This window comes from Bufo gargarizans, chromosome 7 (genome assembly GCF_014858855.1).
Source record: "Bufo gargarizans isolate SCDJY-AF-19 chromosome 7, ASM1485885v1, whole genome shotgun sequence".
Classification (NCBI taxonomy): domain Eukaryota; kingdom Metazoa; phylum Chordata; class Amphibia; order Anura; family Bufonidae; genus Bufo; species Bufo gargarizans.
This window is the reverse complement of record NC_058086.1, coordinates 57924605-57945883: the sequence shown is the minus strand read 5'-3', so window position 1 is coordinate 57945883 and position 21279 is coordinate 57924605. Positions and strand designations below refer to the sequence as shown.

The following is a 21279-nucleotide window of genomic DNA, read 5'->3' as shown; positions in this document are numbered from 1 at the left end:
CCAGAAAGTGGCCAACCCCTTTAACCATCTTCAAGTTCCTATAAATGTTCTTCACCCACATGAATCTCACCTATGTAACTGTCTTATAAGCTTCTCTCAGGTCTTAATTTGGGTCTCTAACAATCTAACACATCTCCCAAGGTCCTCAATTAAACATGCAGCCAATATATTCTAGGTAATTTTACACGGCTATGAGTATTGCATTTTTTCATGTTGGTTTCTTCAAAGTCTATGTAGGACTCTTACGCTATATGTACTTCTCGTTCATCTTCCTCCTTTATATTCCACACTTTTTATTCTTGCTGCATCAACCTGTCAATCTTTACACATATGATGATGATAAACACAGATTAAGGTCTATGAAAACCAGAACTTTCCTGGGCAGGTATATAAATATTATCGCAGCCTTCATCCATCATTTCTCTGAATTTCCGACATTTCATTTTGTTGCAGTCATGTACAGTGACTTGCAATTTCTAAATTAAACATTGTTTAGTCTCCTGTTATTTGATAGTGCGCATTATCCCCGTCTTCTTGTCAAGGTCCTTGATTTATTTGCTTATTTCTATGATTCAGGGGATGACAGTGGACTGGCACGCTTCCGTTGTCATGCATAAACTGTGCTGCTGAAAATTACTGTTCTTCCATCTTTAGCTGCTCTATCTATCTATCTATCTATCTACTATCTATTTATCTCTATCTATCTATCTATCTCTTTATTTATCTATCTATCTACTATCTATGTTCCTATCTATCAATCATCTATCTATCCTTATTTAGATGATAGAGAAGATGGAAACAATGATAGATAGATAGATAGATAGATAGATAGATAGGAGATAGATAGATAGTTAGTAGAAAGAAAGAAAGAATTCTTTATTTTGAAATCTGTGAAATTCTTTTAAAATGGCATCCGAAATTCCAGAAAGTCCGTTAATCCGGTATAGCACAGATCTGCTATATTTGATGGAGCTTCACAGGACAAAAAAGCATAAGACTGAACAAAGAAAATAATATATAAGATTTCTATCATTAAAAACAAGTACCTTTTTTTTATTATTTTCTTCCTTAATGTTACTGTGCCCTAATTCACATATTTTATATACTTTTTAATGTCCAAGTACAACAGAGAAAGTCTAGCAATCTAATGTCTATTAGATCCCATGGATGTACTGTCTGATTAACAATTAACAGTGTATCTATCATTTACATAGAAATACACAGAAGGACAGTAGAAATAGATAGATAGATAGATAGATAGATAGATATGAGATAGATAGATAGATATTTACAGCAGTTGATGTGGACCCACACAACCAGCAGATCCGACTTTTCCCTATTCCTAAAAGCGTTATCCTGGCAGTCCCTGGTTTTAACCCCTGTACAGGGATCTCTGCTGGAGAAGAACCACCAGGCTGTTAACTCTTGGAGTAGTCTCTGTTCAGTAGTAGACTGCTGAACCAAGGCAAAACCCTAGCCAGGGACAGGCGGAGGTCAGGGCAGGAAGAGTAACAGCAATCCAAAAAAACAGTCCCAGGTTGGGGCAGGCAGCAGAAAGTCAATACAGAGGTCAGGCACAGGCCAGGCAGAGAAAGGTCAGGAGCTGGGCAGAAGTCAGTACACAAGCAGACAAATTAATGCAACACACCTTTACAGGAACTACTGTAGCAAGCTAGGAACCTATTGCTTAGGCACCCACCACTGGTTAAGGATGCCTATAACCCTTAGCAAGGTCTCTCATAGGCTAATGCACAATCATTACGGTGTGCTCACCCGACAGGCAATGGAGAGCCAAGCACCAAGAGACAGACAACATCCTGCACAGCCAAGAGAGCAGGGAAGCATTCCGGCAACCTGCCTGCCAGATAGGAGGAGGGCGTTTGCAGGACCAGAGCACTCAGCAGTGACAGAGCAGGTGAACAGAATGGTGGCTGTGACTGCGAGAGAGAGCGATGGTGTGACGGACATGGGACACCGACATAATATAGATAGCGCACTTGTGACTTGTTACTTTGTCCGACAATAAAGTAGTAGTAACTGAATGACATTGCTGATAATCAAGAAAATAAAAATGTAAACCTATGCATGGCAAATATATTTTAAACATATCATATTTTCTTCATTACAGGCATGGTCAACTTCAGTGAGGTCACTGGTTATCCTTTAATTCAGCACTGGACCGTACGATCCGTTATGTATCATGTTCGGCTCAACCAACCAACTGTCTCCCAAGGTAAAGCCTTCATCATAGCCTCCATCTCCAATCACAGCATTAAGCTCTGTGTAGTCAATTAATCCGTATAGCAATAGATTAAAATCTTTGGGCTCAGCACATGTTGCGGACAGTTTAATGAATGATACATTCTCCCCATATCCTGTCTGATACAAAATATGAAAAAAAATCAATAGCCTAGGGTAGTAATGGGCTAAAGAGAAAAAAAATATTCTATCCATGGCTCATGTACATGGCCGACTGTTGAAAAGTCTTTCACTGAATGTTAGTTTATGAAAGATATTTATCCATTTATAATCAGCAGGTTGGAGTATCCATGAGGTAAGGTGAGCTTTTAAAGGAAATCTGTCACCTGCTTTTAGCATTTTAAGCTGGCACCATCGCTATGTTGACTAAAGTACCTTATTTCCAGCAGTCTTCTTTTTACTTATTTTCGTTTGGTAGTTTTGATATAAAAGCGATTTTTATGTTATGCTAATTAGGGTCCAAGGTGCCCAGAGGGGGCGTTTTTTTCACTCTCCGGTGCCCAGTGACGCCCCCCTGCAGTGCCCAAGAACGCCTCCTGATCATCAAAACACCTCCCACAGCCCGGCAAACGGTTCCGCCCCCTCCCCACGTCATGAATCTACCTTATAGAAATGCCCCGTCCTTCCTCCTGTCTGCGGCCAGAAAACTCGCGCAGGCACAGTACGATCATCAACGTCCTGAGGGCAACAGCGCTCAGGTCACATCACTGGGCTCGGCGCATGCCTAGTGAGACTTATGAGGCTGTTGCCCTCAGGACGTTGATGATCGCGAGGGCGCAGGCCGCAGGCCGTACTGCGCCTGCACAAGTTTTCTGGCCGCAGACAGGAAGAAGGACGGGGCATTTCTATAAGGTAGACTATGACGCAGGGAGGGGGGGGGCGGAACCGTTTGCCTGGCTGTGGGAGGTGTTTTGATGATCAGGAGGCGTTCTTGGGCACTGCAGGGGGGCGTCACTGGGCACCGGAGAGTGAAAAAAACGCCCCCTCTGGGCACCTTGGACCCTAATTAGCATAACATAAAAATCGCTTTTATATCAAAACTACCAAACGAAAATAAGTAAAAAGAAGACTGCTGGAAATAAGGTACTTTAGTCAACATAGCGATGGTGCCAGCTTAAAATGCTAAAAGCAGGTGACAGATTCCCTTTAACAATTATTCATATGAACCCTTCATTGGCCCATGTAAAAATGTCAGCGATCAGAAGAAAAAGGAGAAAACGCTTATTTGATAGCTTATGAGATCTTTTATGTGGGCCTGTGTACAGTGGAGGAGAAGTATGAGACAGATGTGTAGTGCTTGAGGTCGGCGATGGACCTATGGGCATTGCAATGATCATGGCATGTATAGACTACTGGGAAGCTGTTAATAATTAGAAGCTGGTACTACTTTCAAGATTAGTAGTAGCATCTAGAGATTATAACCATAATGTTTTAGATAATAGACCAAAGTGTTCTCTGGGAGGCAGAAATATTGTCCACAGGATGTACCCATTTCTCTTTTCCATTTTTACTTCCTTTTGGGGGAGAGGACCCATCATTTTGCTTTCTGAAGGTAACAACTGCTACCCTCGCTGTTCATGAAGGGACTGGAACTATATCTTAATGCTGTATAAATACAATGTGTGGTAGAGGGGGATAGAACCAAAGTTTAGGAGACTGCTAGGAAAGTTGTTTCAGTCTGGATAGGAAGAAGCCAGGCAGTATATTCCAGAGAGAAGTGGCAGCAGGAGTGTCTGTAGAGCAAGACAGGAAGTGCCATCCACCAAATGAGTACTGCCTAAACCAGGGAGCAAGGATGGTGCAGAGAGGCAAACAGAGAGTCACCCAAGCCAAAACACAACCGCAATCTGTGTACCAACGCCATAATAGAGCAGTTGACCGCTATGGGGAGTGGCACAATATCAGTGTGTCAGCTAACTAAAAGGCTTCCTGGTATAAGAGCTGTTAGACTATAAGATAGAGGAGCTTATAGACCATCTTAGATTGCTGTGGTTTTCCCTTATATATTATCCATGAAGATCGCCATCCACCTGCATCATTACATATCTCGGGCAGAAAGTAGGCTAAAATCATCACTGTCTCTATAAACACATCAGTCAACACATTTACAGTATATTCTAAAACTGATAGAATGATACTGTCCCTCAGGATTTTTTGAAAGGCCCATTTACATGGCATTTATCAGGAACAGACCATTCATCCCCAATGATGTTCTGTTCATCAGAGTGGGTGAGAACAGCATTTACATGCAGCATTCATCTCCTCTGTATGAGGAGGAGCGATCACTTTTATGATCACTCTTCCCCATATAGAATTGTTGCTTTTGGGCAGATCCCTGTTCACACAGCACAATCTACTGATGATGATTTTGGAAAACTCATCATGTTTCCACCCAATGAATGGGCCGATTATCAGGAACGAGCGTTCGTACAAACTTTCATTCCAGATAATCCCCCCCAATAATTGTCCCATGTAAAGGGACCTTAGGACAATAATACTGATCATTTTAACGGAACACTACCATCAAAATTTTTGTAGCCGGCAGAGTTACATTGGCATGGGATCTTTAGGATAAGGTGCGGAGCTTACTCAGCATTCTTCTGAGAAATTGTCGATATGTCCGTGAGAGTAGAGTGATAGCTCAGGAATAAATAATGATTCCTCTGCGGTGACCACAGCTGACCTGCCGGAGCTGAGGCTTTGTGTTTGGTGAAAGTTCATCATACCTTGACCAATTTGAATATTATTTCACAAGATATAAAAATAATGCATTCCTGATAGAGTAATCCTAAAACCACAATCAGTGAGTGAAAATGTCAAAGCCGCTAATTGGTTCAGCCCTGCCTGCGTATGTCATGTAACCTGGCCTGCTAAGACTTCTTGATGAGGACGTGAGTTATTTGATGCAGTAATCCCACTCATTAAAATTGACCTTATGTTCCTGGATGCGGGAAAGGAAAAATATCACGAAGAAAAGGGCTGATCAATGGTAACATATTTATACGAGTAAGAAAACATGTTAGCCTTATTTTTCTACAGATACAACTTTTGTAGAAGCCTTAATGAGTTGTTTGTACCAAAATAAATGGAAACAAAGTCAATTCTTGAAAGGCTTATATGAGTTGCCTTTTCTGTGCCTTTTTAACAAATTTAATTCTATAAAAATAAAAACTGTAGATTTTCTTAAAAAGCTATAATTCTGTATATTATACTGCTGCTAACAGTATAGATATATAACGTGCCCGACTACACTTAGTATCCACTATAGGGAGAATCAACTTTCTCATTCAAATGTTGCTTCCTTTGATGTCTATGGAAGAGTTTCCTAGACATGATGTGTGACCTGGGCAAAGGTCATTGTGCAGAGAAGAGGGTAAATAGGCTGTAATATCATCTATTGTGAATGAAGGATCCTGTGTTATGTATAAATCAATGTTACCATTGACAGGTGAGTCAGCTTTTTTTATGCTAATGGACGCAGGTCAGGATGACAGGGGTTGCCAACTTTAAGGCTAGACAGCCTCTTTAATTTTTTTCCCATCGCATTATATACTGCTTGTTTCCAGGGGTTATGACCACTTTGCAATTCAGCAACAGTGGCCATGCTTGCACACTATGGAAAAAAGTGCCAGTTTCTCTGGTGACCAGGACCATGGGACTGTCAGCATTTTTTCCTAAAGTATGCAAGCACGGCCACTGTTGCTGGATTGTTTGGTGGTCGTAACCCATGGAAAAAAGAAGTGTATAATGTGATGGAAAAATGAATAAAGCCAGCAAAGGAGGCAATATGGACAATCACAATACATTAGTAATTGCCTTGTATTAACTTTGTCTTTGTCTTTGTCTGATAAATGCAAATTGCTGACGTGAGACAATTCCTTTAGGCAACATTATAAAAATGCAAAAAAAAATGTAAAAAAATTGAAAGGTTGTATGGCGCTGGAGTCGACAACTAGTGTTGGGCGAGCATGCTCTGCCAAACACCATTTTGACTCGAGCATCGCGGGCTCGAGTCTCCTCCCCGCATGTTTGTTGGCTGCTACACAGTCAATAAACATGTGCGGAAGTGCTGGCCCTCACTGTAAAGCTCTAGCCGTGTTGGTTACTGGCATTACAGTGATTGGCTGGCCAAAACACGTAATCGGGTGCTATATAGCACCTGATGACACGTGGTTCAGATCAGTCTTAAAGAGGGAGAACTGCAGCAGAAGGGACAGATAGTGTAGCGACAGGAATTGTTTACTATTGAAAGTTGTTAGAGACCCAAAAGTCCTTTGAAGGACTATTGTTTTATCTGGCTGCAATATATAGTATTATTAGCGCAACCTGCGCTAAATTGTGTGCAATTGTTTGGCCACTGCTGACAGTGACACAACCTCTGCTACATCTGTTGTGTTACATTTGCGCATCCTAAATATCTGTGACATTCAGCGCAATTGTTTGGCCGCTGCTGACAGTGACATTACTGCGCTACATCTCCTGTATAACTTTTGGCGTATCCTAAATATCTGTGATATTCAGTGTAATTTTTTCTTAGCCGCTGGTGACAGCGACATTACTTGCGCTACATCTTCTGTATAACGTTTGTGCATCCTAAATATCTGTGACATTCATTGTAATTTTTTCTTAGCCGCTGGTGATAGCCAGGGCCGTCTTTAACAAGGGGCAAAAGGGGCAGCTGCCCCAGGCCCAGTTGCTCCTGGGGGGCAGCTGCCTCTTGAGCCCTGCTGGCCACTGCCCCGAGTATCAGGCTATCAGCTACACTCCAGGCAGCGTACTGTGAGAGCTGTGATTTTCTAGGACCATAGATGACATCATCACCATGTGACCAGTAACCTAGCAATATTACTGGTCACATGGCTATGAGGTCATCACAGGTACTGTCTACCAGGAGTGTTGCTGCAGGAGAAGTTTCCCATAATTGTGGAGCTTTTTTGAGAAGATTACAACAGGAAAAGGTGACAGGGGCTGTAATGCTAATATACTGTAAGCTACTGTATACTATGGGGTGCTGTATACTGTATATTGTGGGGTGCTGTATATTTTGGGGTACTGTATACTGTGAGGTGCGGTATTCTGTATAGTTTGGGGTGCTGTATACCGTGAGGTGCTGTATACTGTGGGTGCTGTATATTGAGGAGTGCAATACTGTTGTACTGTATAGTGTGGGGGGCTGTATAGTCTGGGGTGCTGTATAGTGTATAGTTTGGGGTGCTGTATACTGTGAGGTGCTGTATATTGTGGGGTGCTATACTGCTCTACTGTATACTGTGAGGTGTTGTATACTGTATAGTGTGGGGTGCTCTACTGCATAGTGTGAGGTGCTGTATACTATAGGGTGCTACACTGCATACTGTGGGTTGCTGTATACTATAGGGTGCTATACTGCATACTGTGGGGTGCTGTATACTATAGGGTGCTATACTGCATACTGTGGGGTGCTGGGGTGCACTGTAACGCTAGGGTGAGCCGAGCCCTGGTCTCCTTCCTGCAGAGCGGTGCCCACTTCTAGCCTGAGCCCAGCTGCCCAGAGCACTGATCCTGAGCCGCTGGAGTCTTCAGAACTGGAAGTATTTATATCACTGTACTCTACCAGGTGTGTGCATTTTTTGTGTGTGTGTTGTGGTGGAGGCCGTGATTGCCTGCTAAGGTGTGGGAAGGCGGGATCCAGGGGGCCCAAGTAAATTTTTGCCCAGGGTCCAATCAAGATTAAAGACGGCCCTGGTGACAACGACATTACCTGCGCTACATCTCCTGTATAACATTTGCGCATCCTAAATATCTGTGACATTCAGTGTAATTTATTTGAGTATACACTTACAAAACCTGCGCTACTGTACGTGTGACATACTTGCAAGCATATATACCATTTAATATGCTCAAGGCGAGCAGTAAGGGACATGGAAGTGGCCGTGCTGCTGATGGTGCACGCAGAGGCCATGGCCCTGGGCGTGGTGAAACTGTGCCTGCTGCCAGAGCACAAAAAACATATTCATCCACAATACCTAGCTTCATATCCCAGTTTGCAGTGCGGTGCAGGACACCACTCTTGAAGTCACACTACTATTGTCAGCGTAACCATCGCTCACAATGAAGGTGGACACTTTGCATATGGAAGAGGTGGAAATGGGGGAAGACAGTACACAGGGTGAGAGCCAGACCACTCTCAGGAGGAGGAGCAGGAGACGGTTGCCTCCGCTACAGAGGGTAGTATCCATAGCAGGTTTATTTCATCTTTTCAGTGTGGATGGTTAGATCAGCAGAAGGCCCTCGTCCCTAATGTTTTAGAGGGTCACCAGCAGGCACTTGCTCCTAATGTTTTTGAGGGTCACCAGCAGGCCATCAATCATAATTTTCCAAGGGTGTGTATGATGCCCTCTTTTATGTGTAATAATTTTTGGCAGCCCTTTCACTTAGTGCTTAGGCTTTATGAGTGTAGGGGTCCCACTACCTAAACAATTGTACCACAATGTGAATGAGGCCCTCCTTTATGTGATATACAGGTTGTATTGGAGTGCCTCTTCCTTGTAATTTTTGGCAGCACTTGCACTTTATATACAAATAAATATACAGGAAAGAATGTTTTCTAACAATTTTTCCTCTAAAATCAATTTTATCTTCAGTTTTGTGCGTATTATTGTCAGTCTGTAAAAGTGGCGTACTACTCGGACAACATCCTTCCCAGCAGCGACCTGGGAGTCCAAGATGCATCCAGACATCCTCCCCATGCTGTTCCCGAACCATTTCAGTGATGTTTGCATCAATTTCTGACCTTTTCCTATGAACCAGACATCCTCCCCTCTTCAGAGCAGGGGGTGCCTGGTTTAATTCTCTAGTTCTCCCATTGACTTCCATTGTGTTTTAATGCTCTGTAGAGCACCCAAGCACCCCAAAGTGTTCTACTCGAGCACCAGAGCACCCAAGCACTTTGGTGCTCGATCAACACTATCGACAACCCCTCTTGTCTGGACCTGTGCCTCTGAGCATAAAAAAGCAGATTCACCTGTCCGCGGTGACATTTATATATAGATAACACAGGATCCTTCATTCACAATAGATGATATCACAGTCTGTCTACCCTCTTCCCTGCACAAAATGACCTTTGCCCAGGTCACACATCATGTCTAGAAAACTGTTCTATTGACATCAATGAACATTTTCAGTGATGCGAAGTGATGGAAAAATGAAACAAGCCAGCAAAGGAAGCAGTATGGACAATCACAATACATTAGTTAGTGCCTTGTATTAACTTTCGCTATATAATATTTGCCATTTGTTTAAATTCCCTCAGTTGAACCGGAAGAGTGGAGGCGCAGGCAGTGTTCGGAACTGAGGGCATCAGCCTCAAATGTTTCACTGGGCATGCGCCGAGCACAGGGACGGTTTCATCCTCTGCTGGAAGATCGCGTTGAGATTTGTCAGTGACACTGAAGGCAAGGGTGGGCGGGTTTCTCTGCTGTTAGTGATATAGTGGGGGGGGGGCAACGGCGCTGCTGGGGGCGTAGAGTATGAGTCGAGGAGAGGCGTGCTTGGGCTCTGCTGGAGGGCGGGCCTGGGCACTCAATGGGGGTGTTCCTGGGCACCTTACTAGCTCATTTGCATAGAAACCAAGCAGCAAGGGGCAAAAAAAGCACATCTGGAAAGGAGGTAGTAAGTGCTACAAGACAATAGTTTTAGTTTAATGGTGATGATTCTGGTGACAGATTCCCTTTAAGTGAAAAAATACCTTTAATTATGTAAAAAACTGAAACAAATATGCTCATGTCAACTATTCAAATATGGAACATGCATTTTAAAATTCAACATATTGGAGGAGATTTACTAAACTAGTGTAAAGCAGAACTGGCTCTATTGGAAAATGAAAGGTGAAATCTGATTGGTTGCTATGGGCAACTGAGCCAGTTCTACTTTACACCACGCTGGATAAATCTTCCCCATTGACTTTTATGGGCTTAATAGGGTACTAATATGGATCTGTTGAAACATGCAATGTATTGAAAAAGCATCATGCACGTCCCCCATAGACATCAATTAACAGCCTACAGGTATAAAGCATAGTGCTGTTAATAGCAGGTCAGGCAATATGGCTGCCCCCATGATCATGTACAGAACAAATAAAAAAAAAAATACAATGAGAAAATAATAAATGAGAAAAAAAGGAAATTATATTTTAATATAATAAGCCCTGTATATTTTTTTTTTTTCTTGCTGTATAACAGTTATTTGTTTCTTGGAACATTTTGAAAATCTTTGAGAAGAGATCATTCATAATTTTTTCTTAGTGCATCTATCTGCTCTGGGTTTCATCTACTGTTGATTGTGAACATATGATCTTCAGACACTCAAAGGTACGGCTAGTTTCACATCTGCGGCAGCGCTATCTGGCAGGCTGTTCCGGCAGAGAACAGCCTGACGGAGTTCTTAGAATCTGGAATTGCCGGATATTGCTGCCTGTTCGCAGGACCCCATTGACCCCATCTATAAATATGTTGAAAATTAGCCGGACAAAAACAGCTGCAAGCAACATTTTTGTTGTACAGCCGATTCCCGCCATTCTATGCCAGAACATCCTGCTGGAGAGCACAGCCGCAGATGTGAAAGAAGCCTAACATATCACATTTATTTTTCCCATTTATTGGATTCTCCTTCAGAAATAATTTACAAATCAGATCACACAGTAAAATTGCAGTTTGTGTCAAACCTTTCCTTGCTTGCTTTATTTCAAAGTGTCAGAATGTTGTTGGAAAAGGTCAGTTGTATCATTTTTACATACTGCAAATATACCGAGCGAGTAATACAAATTCCATCCAAACAATCTTATCAGCATCATTAAGGACTAGAAGATCCCAGGAGGTATCACAGTAATGTACTGTAAAGCTTCTGTACACCTGCAGGAAATTCTCAGTGGTCCCTTAGGTTTCCAGAGAAGTTCCAAACACATATGTAATCTTGAATTTTCAGGGACCAATCTAATCTAGGTTCTCAACCTGCAGAATTCAGATTTTCGTCATACCAGCAGAAAATCTCACTTAAATGCACTGATCGATATTTCACATGACAAAAAACAATGGTGCCCAACCAAGCCCATTGACTTACTATGGGTGCTCCATGGTGTCTGGTATTTTACCAAAAAAGAACACAGAATGCTGAGCTACTTTTCTCAGCATATTTAATGGAGGCTCTTAACAATATCTCCATCGCAAATGCGAACACAGTCTAAGGTAAAAGCTTGGGTTGTAAGATGTACAGAGGGTACCATAGGATATAATTAAGGATGAGCGAATCAAATCTGATGGTTTGAAATTCATCCCCAATTTCCGAAAAAGAACAGATTCTAACGAACCCCAAATTTTTGTGATTTGTTGAGAGAGACTAAACTTTACCCTATTTTTTTTCCCAGGGTGTTTTTGATGGTAGCCTCAAACTGTTCAATCTGTGCTTTTTCATAACCAGATTTTTCCCCGATGATAGGCTCACACTTTTCAATCAGTGCTTTTTCATATTAAGATTTTTTTGTCAATTGCTGTGCTTGTGTCCCCACATACTGTCATTCTTCTCCGGGAAAGAGACATGCAGGCTACTCTCCTTTCCAAAACTAAAGGAAAACTGAGCATGTCATACTATGAACCCAGCTCTTTAACAGAGCTGAGTAAAGAAGATTTGCTTGGCTGTCTGAGAAGCTTTGGCTCGGGTACTATTTCTTATTAAAGAGAGTATGCATGAGGAGTATTCCAAGCCAGTCAACACTCCTCTGGGTTTCTGCATGAAACTTAACACATCTTACTTCTGCTGGCATGCATGACAGGCTAAAAAGCTATTTTGAATAACATTTGAATATCTTTCTCAAAAACCCATAGTTTTGTTGCCTGGTCTACAATACTCAGCACTAGTGTTGAGCGAATTGAGGTATTCAAAGTGGACTTCAATTCCAATTTCAGAAAAAATTAGATTCGCCACAAAGCCAAATTACCCTGCGATTCGTGGTAACAATTTTTCATCAAATATAGGATACGCTGAGTGGCACAGATGCTGCGATCAGCGTTAAACATAGCATCTGAGGGGTTAATTGACAGGTGGCGGCATAACCGGTGTTCACCATCATTGCGCCCACTCCTTACAATGGAAAGTGATTTGTGACAAAGTAATTCGTAACTAATTGAATTTCTCGTAGAAGTTCGGCAAAGTGGCCAAATTGAATTTTTCAAAACTTAGCTCATCTCTACTCAGCAGACATACTCCATATACTAAGCATTCTCCAAAATCAGAAAGAGTACTACCCCAGAAAATGCATACATATTGCCAGAGTGACATACTACGCTCTGTCTCCAACTTTCAGGGCAATTGGAGCATTTTTGGTTTGGGTGGGCTTTTGAAAGAAATCTGCAAATCAGACCAAAAATGCAAGTGTGTGTGTGTGTGTGTGTCTCTCTCATATATATAGTAGATAAATAGAATATGAAATTCCGATGATTGCTGCTCTCCTTGTGTAATAGGAGAGCAGTTTTAATGGACTAATGGTAGGGGTCCAAATGACTGACGACAGAGCTGAAAAGCTGTACTCTCTTAAAGAAGTTGTATTGTTTACAAAATCCATTTACATATACTCTGTTCAGTATCCTCAACTGGCAAGAGTGGAGAGCAGGTACAAAGATCTGGAGGACTTGTCCTGCCCAGAATTTTATAGACATCTCATTGATTTGAATGAGTACTGTGCTTTACTCCCTCTGTGGTGGTGCTGCAGGAAAACTGAACACTTTTTTTTTTAAAAGTCTTTACTTTTATTTTTCAAGACAAAAAGGGACTAACAATAAGCCTCAAAACCAAAGTCACTCAAACGCATCGCGACATTAGCTTGTACATCGAGAACAGGATATTTTTCATAAGACTGGTCAGTAACGTTAACACATATTTATGCCCTCTTCGCAACCCAATGTCTTTGACTTCATAGATGTAACTCACAAACACTCACACATTCACACCCGCCACAAGCTCCAAAAATGAACACTTAATGCCAAGTCCCCCCTCAGGTACCAGCAGATCTATGGAGGCCCAGCAGGGGAACACCTAATGACTTCCTTATTGTTAAAGGATTCAGCTAAAATATAGGTATCATTCAATACACAGAAGTCCTTAGAACCAACTGAATCAATCATCAGAATGACTTGTTCCTCAGGTCAATTTAAAACGTGTACTCCTCTTTTGTCAAAGATAACTCTAAAATTGACTTGAATTAGTTGAGATCAGATGACCTATGTAAAACTTCCCAGGTGACTGATATTTCTGCATAGTGAGCAGACATTGAAAGGTCTGACTAAGGACAAATCTGTTACTCGGGGATTAAGCTAGTCCTAAGTATAGCAGTTTATTATTGACTGTACTGGATTTGTATAACAAGGTTAAATGGCAAATACTCCTAAAGGTGTTAGTGACTTTTGGCAAAGCTCTTCTAATTATATTGTGGAGGGGTTCTGCAACAGAGAGACAATTTTATCACTTATCATACATTTTAATGTAGCTTTTATTGTACTTTAATGATGTTTTCTTTTAAACATTGTTTTTCCATCAGCCTTCACTCATGCCCTTCATGCTCTTGATGGAGCTACGTCCCGACTAGAATTCAAGCCTTTGTTAGAACAGTTTGGGAACCATTACATTCAGGAGGCGGTATATGGGTTTGAGGAAACCTGCTCTATCTGGTATCCCAACCGGCAAGTGCAAAGACAACTCTGGCTTGAATTTGAAGATATAAGCAAAGGTAAGAGATATACTAACTTCTCTGTAGCCTTTCCTCTAACACTTTTGTACCTCACCTTTACTGTCTAGTTAATTCCTCATTTCTCTAACCTCCTGCCTTTCTCTAACCTTAATTTTCCATCCATCGCCCAACAATACATATCAAAATACTGATAATGGTACAAAGCTGTCGACAACCTGTCTCCTTCGTAAATCTCTACTTCTCTTCTTTCCTACCTAATTGTAATGACCGGTCCTCATAAGAACTTTTCTGTTCTTCTCTCGTCTTATCCTCACATCATCATCTCTAACATTTCTCCACTGCATCCTCCAAAGTCTTAAACTCAACATCCAAAACATAGTCTCTCACCTATCAAACTTTCAAAAGCAACCTGATTGCTCAACTCTTCAGAAAGCTTACAAACTACATTAACCAACCCAGTACAACTGTAGAAACATATGGGGACTATATTAAAATTTTAAGCCACTATTGTGTGGTAAAAAAAACTTTGGAAATTTGGTGCACACCATATTGCCAATATAATTTCTGACTTTTTGAGCTTCTCAGAAAATGGCAGAGGCTTAATGGAAGGGCCTGACCTATCATGGTCTGACAGATTTACTATATCTTGGGTCAGAAAGTGGCATAAGTTAAGTCTACACCCCTGACTGGAGTAGATTTGAATTTCTGGCACACTGAGTTGCAGAGATGAACCTAAGTTATTAAAATACATCTTCTCCAGTGCACAGGAGATCAAGACTGGAGTATGGGAACATCAGTCTTGATCTCCCCCATTTTCAACCCTCAACCACTGTCTCTTTCACTTGTAGATTGTGTGAAAGGCTTTCTATTTTTGTGCAAAATGACTAGACTCCAAAATTGATGGTGACAGCTATCCATCTGACATACAGGGAGTGCAGAATTATTAGGCAAGTTGTATTTTTGAGGATTAATTTTATTATTGAACAGCAACCATGTTCTCAATGAACCCAAAAAACTCATTAATATCAAAACTGAATATTTTTGGAAGTAGTTTTTAGTTTGTTTTTAGTTTTAGCCATTTTAGGGGGATATTAGTGTGCAGGTGACTATTACTGTACATAATTATTAGGCAACTTAACAAAAAACAAATATATACCCATTTCAATTATTTTATTTTACCAGTGAAACCAATATAACATCTCAACATTCACAAATATACATTTCTGACATTCAAAAACAAAACAAAAACAAATCAGTGACCAATATAGCCACCTTTCTTTGCAAGGACACTCAAAAGCCTGCCATCCATGGATTCTGTCAGTGTTTTGATCTGTTCACCATCAACATTGCGTGCAGCAGCAACCACAGCCTCCCAGACACTGTTCAGAGAGGTGTACTGTTTTCCCTCCTTGTAAATCTCACATTTGATGATGGACCACAGGTTCTCAATGGGGTTCAGATCAGGTGAACAAGGAGGCCATGTCATTCGATTTTCTTCTTTTATACCCTTTCTTGCCAGCCACGTTGTGGAGTACTTGGATGCGTGTGATGGAGCATTGTCCTGCATGAAAATCATGTTTTTCTTGAAGGATGCAGACTTCTTCCTGTACCACTGCTTGAAGAAGGTGTCTTCCAGAAACTGGCAGTAGGACTGGGAGTTGAGCTTGACTCCATCCTGAACCCAAAAAGGCCCCACAAGCTCATCTTTGATGATACCAGCCCAAACCAGTACTCCACCTCCACCTTGCTGGCGTCTGAGTCGGACTGGAGCTCTCTGCCCTTTACCAATCCAGCCATCTGGCCCATCAAGACTCACTCTCATTTCATCAGTCCATAAAACCTTAGAAAAATCAGTCTTGAGATATTTCTTGGCCCAGTATTGACTTTGTAGCTTGTGTGTCTTGTTCAGTGGTGGTCGTCTTTCAGCCTTTCTTACCTTGGCCATGTCTCTGAGTATTGCACACCTTGTGCTTTTGGGCACTCCAGTGATGTTGCAGCTCTGAAATATGGCCAAACTGGTGGCAAGTGGCATCTTGGCAGCTGCACGCTTGACTTTTCTCAGTTCATGGGCAGTTATTTTGCGCCTTGGTTTTTCCACACGCTTCTTGCGACCCTGTTGACTATTTTGAATGAAACGCTTGATTGTTCGATGATCACGCTTCAGAAGCTTTGCAATTTTAAGAGTGCTGCATCCCTCTGCAAGATATCTCACTATTTTTGACTTTTCTGAGCCTGTCAATTCTTTTTTTTGACCCATTTTGCCAAAGGAAAGGAAGTTGCCTAATAATTATGCACACCTGATATAGGGTGTTGATGTCATTAGACAACACCCCTTCTCATTACAGAGATGCACATCACCTAATATGCTTAATTGGTAGTAGGCTTTCGAGCCTATACAGCTTGGAGTAAGACAACATGCATAAAGAGGATGATGTGGTCAAAATACTCATTTGCCTAATAATTCTGCACGTAGTGTATAGCTAAAATGTGAAGCTGCAATGTATCCCACTGTATTGGCCTATACAAACCTTCCCCTTCCCCCCCATAGCAGCACCCTGCTATCCTTCAATTCTAAGCTCCATGTTTCCCCTCACTCACCGTAGCCCTTCTCCTCCTATCAGATGTGAGTGTGCTTTGTCTGGAGTTTCTCCCTCTGGCTCTGGCCCACAGTTTGACCCCCATGCACCCTTCCACAATACAGATACTCTTTCCTGAACTTGAGTTGCTTTTTATCTCTACCTAAGGAGGCTCCAGAGATAAACATTCATATATAGACAGTTACTTCACTGGAGATTCCTGATGTATACTTTTAGCAGAGACCTCTGCCCCATAGGTGCTAGGTGCATTTGGCCCCATTGTCTTAAAAAAAAGTATACATTTCACATACAGTATATGTCTTTTACTAGATACCACTGAATGAAATAGCATTAGCTGCGACGCTATGTCATCCCCTTTCTTTAGTAGTATACTAACATTTACAGGCCAGACAGAAACCAAAAAGACACTCTTTTGGCCAACATCTCATTAAGGCTACATTCACATGACCGTATGTGTTTTGCGGACCCCCCCAAAAAAAGATGACGTTCCGTATGGCATCTGTTCTTTTTGCGGATCCATTGTAACAATGCCTATCCTTGTCAGCAAAATGGACAAGAATAGGACATGTTCTATCTTTTTTGAAGGGCTACAGAATGGACATATGGATGCGGAAAGCACCATTGAAATGAATGGATCCGCATGCTATCCTCAAAACAAACAGAACGGACACGGAAACAAAATACGTTTGTGTGAATGTAGCCTAAAGGGGTTTTCCAAGTGTCTTTACTGATGGCCTATCCTTTGTATATGTCATCAGTATCTGATTGGTGGGGGTCCAACACCAAAGACCCCCGATGATCAGCTTTTCGTAGGCCCCATGACGTCACGTTTATCGGTCACATGGCCCAGGCGCAGCTCTGCCCCATTGAAATGAATGGGGCTGGGTTCCAAGCACAGCCGTTATACATTGTACAGTGCTATGCATGGTGAGCAGAGAGCCGCAGTCCTACTGTGAGTGCCGGTGCCTTCTCAAACAGCTGATTGGTGGGGGTCCGACAACTGGATAGGTCATCAGTAAAAAAACACTTTGAAAACCCCTTTAATGTAACCATATGGACACATTTATCATGTACACCAGGAGCATTTGTGGCCTACATGTTAAATGGGCATCACAAACACAATGCAGACCAAGCCAAATCATGACTAAGTTAGGGTATGTTCAAATGGGAAAATTAAAATTTAGAAGAATCCAATGTGTGTTCGCTGTGGAAACCAGGGTAGAAATCTGAGGATGAACCACCGGTGGGGCTAATGTGAATACGAATATCCATTTTCTGCATGTATTTCGCATGGGATTCCTCATGAAGAAGAGACATGTTCCTTCTTGATTTAGACTTCATGTCCACATATATTTGGAAAAAATGGGACATAGATTTAGCTGTGATTTTGGTGCAGAGTACGTACCAAAATCCAAGCGAAATTAAAGCCACTCTAACATATCCCTAGACAATGAACACCTCATTGTGTGCTGTTACCTAAGCCATATTTAATGGGTTTATCCCATTAGTAATGTAAAATAAAATCAGATATCATATAGTCATCAACCAGCTCTGTACCTGACATGGATCCAGAGATCTGCCCATTCATTGCTGCAATTAATCTGGTAGATTTTTTTCAAGCTGGCAGCTCGGGGAACCTATCCTTTTTTCTGCAGCTGATGGCAGTTAAAGGATGGAACTGAGCATGTATGTCAGCCTCAGTGGGCTGGTCACAGAATTTAGAAAAAGGGACAAACAGCAGGTGGCGCTATACAGAGAAATTCAGTCAGTAAATCAGTGGCTATACTATATAATTACGTAAGTATTGGGATCTACTGTAGATGCTGGTTTAAAAATGTAGAATATTTTTCATTGGACAACCCCTTTAAATCTATTTTAAAAAAGTATAACTCACCTCACACCCATCAAATAGTATAGCAAGTTTACACATTCCCATTTTTGCAGCATGGGAAGGCAGTCTTCAGAATCTTGCCATTACATTGCTGTATAATGCAACAATTTGCCGTGGCTGGCAATAGTCATAACGATCAATAATTAGCCCACATAGCGAGAATTATTGGAATTTTATTGGATATGTCTAAAAATGTTTGCAGACCATTGAGTGTAATTGTGTAACCCCGACCTATCTCTAGCGGTCGGACCAGTCACAAGGGAATTGATTGAAAGCTACAGTTAGTATACCGGTTATGGATTTTCAATATACTGTCAAGGTAGTATGATATTGTTTTAGTGGTTAATTAGATTGTGTATCGAACACTTGGTTTATGTGGTGGAAAATATATTGAATTGTTTATTACTTTCAGGTAAATGTTTCTGTACAGCGATGGATAGCATGATACATATTTCTTCATTGGTTACATGCAGTATCGTAATGGAGTCCCTTGGGCCCACCAGAGAAAATGCTTCAGGGCGCGCTCCGTCCATCTATGCAGAACATACACATACACTTTTAATTGCACACTAAACTATTTCATGGGACATACAGTATCATCAATAAGGTCTAAGGCTACTTTCATACTTGCGTTGTTGTTTTCCAGAATTGAGATCCTGCAGAAGACATCAATACTGGAAAAAAAAAATATCTGTTTAGTTCTCATGCATTCTGAATGTAAAGAGACCCATTCAGGATGCATCAGGACGTCTTACATTCCGGCAGCATTCCTGCAAGTTGCGGTTTTGTGTCCGGTCATAAAAATGGGGAAAAATTACTAGACGGTGTGGTCTGCCTCCATTAGCGATATGCCATTGGTTGCAGATCATCTACGCCCACAACCCAGAAGTTTGGGTTGTAAATAGGGATGAGCGAACTCGAACTGTATAGTTCGGGTTCGTACCGAATTTTGGGGTGTCCGTGACACGGACCCGAACCCGGACATTTTCGTAAAAGTCCGGGTTCGGGTTCGGTGTTCGTCGCTTTCTTCGCGCTTTTGTGACGCTTTCTTGGCGCTTTTTGAAAGGCTGCAAAGCAGCCAATCAACAAGCGTCATACTACTTGCCCCAAGAGGCCGTCACAGCCATGCCTACTATTGGCATGGCTGTGATTGGCCAGAGCACCATGTGACCCAGCCTCTATTTAAGCTGGAGTCACATAGCGCCGCCCGTCACTCTGCTCTGATTAGCGTAGGGAGAGGTTGCGGATGCGACAGTAGGGCGAGATTAGGCAGATTAACTCCTCCAAAGGACTTCACTTGATTAATCGATCGATCTGCAGCTGTGCATCATTGAGCTGCTGATACTCAAATGCTCACTCACTGTTTTTAGGCTGCCCAGACCGTTTGTCAGTCACATTTTTCTGGGGTGATCGGCGGCCATTTTGTGTCTTGTGGTGCGCCAGCACAAGCTGCGACCAAGTGCATTTAACCCTCAATGGTGTGGTTGTTTTTTGGCTAAAGCCTACATCAGGGTGAAGCTGTCACACCAAGTGCATTTAACCAGCAATAGTCTGTTCATTTTTTGGCCATATACAAAATCAGGGGCAAGCTGCGCCTGTCACCAAGTGCATTTAACCCTCAATGGTGTGGTTGTTTTTTGGCTAAAGCCTACATCAGGGTGAAGCTGTCACACCAAGTGCATTTAACCAGCAATAGTCTGTTCATTTTTTGGCCATATACAAAATCAGGGGCAAGCTGCGCCTGTCACCAAGTGCATTTAACCCTCAATGGTGTGGTTGTTTTTTGGCTAAAGCCTACATCAGGGTGAAGCTGTCACACCAAGTGCATTTAACCAGCAATAGTCTGTTCATTTTTTGGCCATATACAAAATCAGGGGCAAGCTGCGCCTGTCACCAAGTGCATTTAACCCTCAATGGTGTGGTTGTTTTCTGGCTAAAGCCTACATCAGGGTGAAGCTGTCACACCAAGTGCATTTAACCAGCAATAGTCTGTTTATTTTTTGGCCATATACTACATCAGGGGCAAGCTGCGCCCGTCACCAAGTGCATTTAACCCTCAGTAGTGTGGTTGGTCAAGCTGTGACACCAAGTGCATTTAACCAGCAATAGTCTGTTCATTTTTTGGCCATATACTACATCAGGGGCAAGCTGCGCCCGTCACCAAGTGCATTTAACCAGCAATAGTGTGGTTATTTTTTGGCCATATCCCAGTCTAATTCTGTCACTAAATCCATACCGGTCACCCAGCGCCTAAATACTAGGCCTCAAATTTATATCCCGCTAAATCTCTCGTTACCGCTGTCCTGTTGTAGCTGGGAAAGTTATTTAGTGTCCGTCAAAGCACATTTTTTGTTCTGGGTTGAAGTACAATTCCCAATTTAGCAATTTCATAATTTAGTGGTTTCTGCTATATCAGAGCTATTTGAAATCTATCCCTAAAAGGGTATATAATATTCAAGGTGCACATTGGGTCATTCAGAATAACTTCACACACACCCGCTACTGTGTATTTCCAAGTCTAATTCTGTCACTAAACCCATACCTGTCACCCAGCGCCTAAATACTAGGCCTCAAATTTATATCCTGCTAAATCTCTCGTTACCGCTGTACTGTTGTTGCTGGGCAAGATATTTAGTGTCCGTCAAAGCACATTTTTTGTTCTGGGTTGAAATACAATTCCCAATTTAGCAATTTCATAATTTAGTGGTTTCTGCTATATCAGAGCTATTTGAAATCTATCCCTAAAAGGGTAGATCATATTGAAGGTGCACATAGGGTCATTCAGAATAACTTCACACACACCCGCTACTGTGTAT

The 21279-nt window shown here is 41.9% G+C and overlaps 1 protein-coding gene across 2 annotated transcripts in view; it reads left to right on the top strand.

Annotated features, from left to right (window-relative positions):
* The window catches only part of ASTN1 (astrotactin 1), a 499082-nt gene that overhangs the window by 432531 nt on the left and 45272 nt on the right, over positions 1 to 21279 (top strand). For both annotated transcript variants that reach the window (XM_044301692.1, XM_044301691.1), the window contains exons 15-16: positions 2129 to 2233; positions 13826 to 14014. In XM_044301692.1, coding sequence (XP_044157627.1) covers positions 2129 to 2233; positions 13826 to 14014 — 294 coding nt within the window. The remainder of the gene's footprint in view (positions 1 to 2128; positions 2234 to 13825; positions 14015 to 21279) is intronic.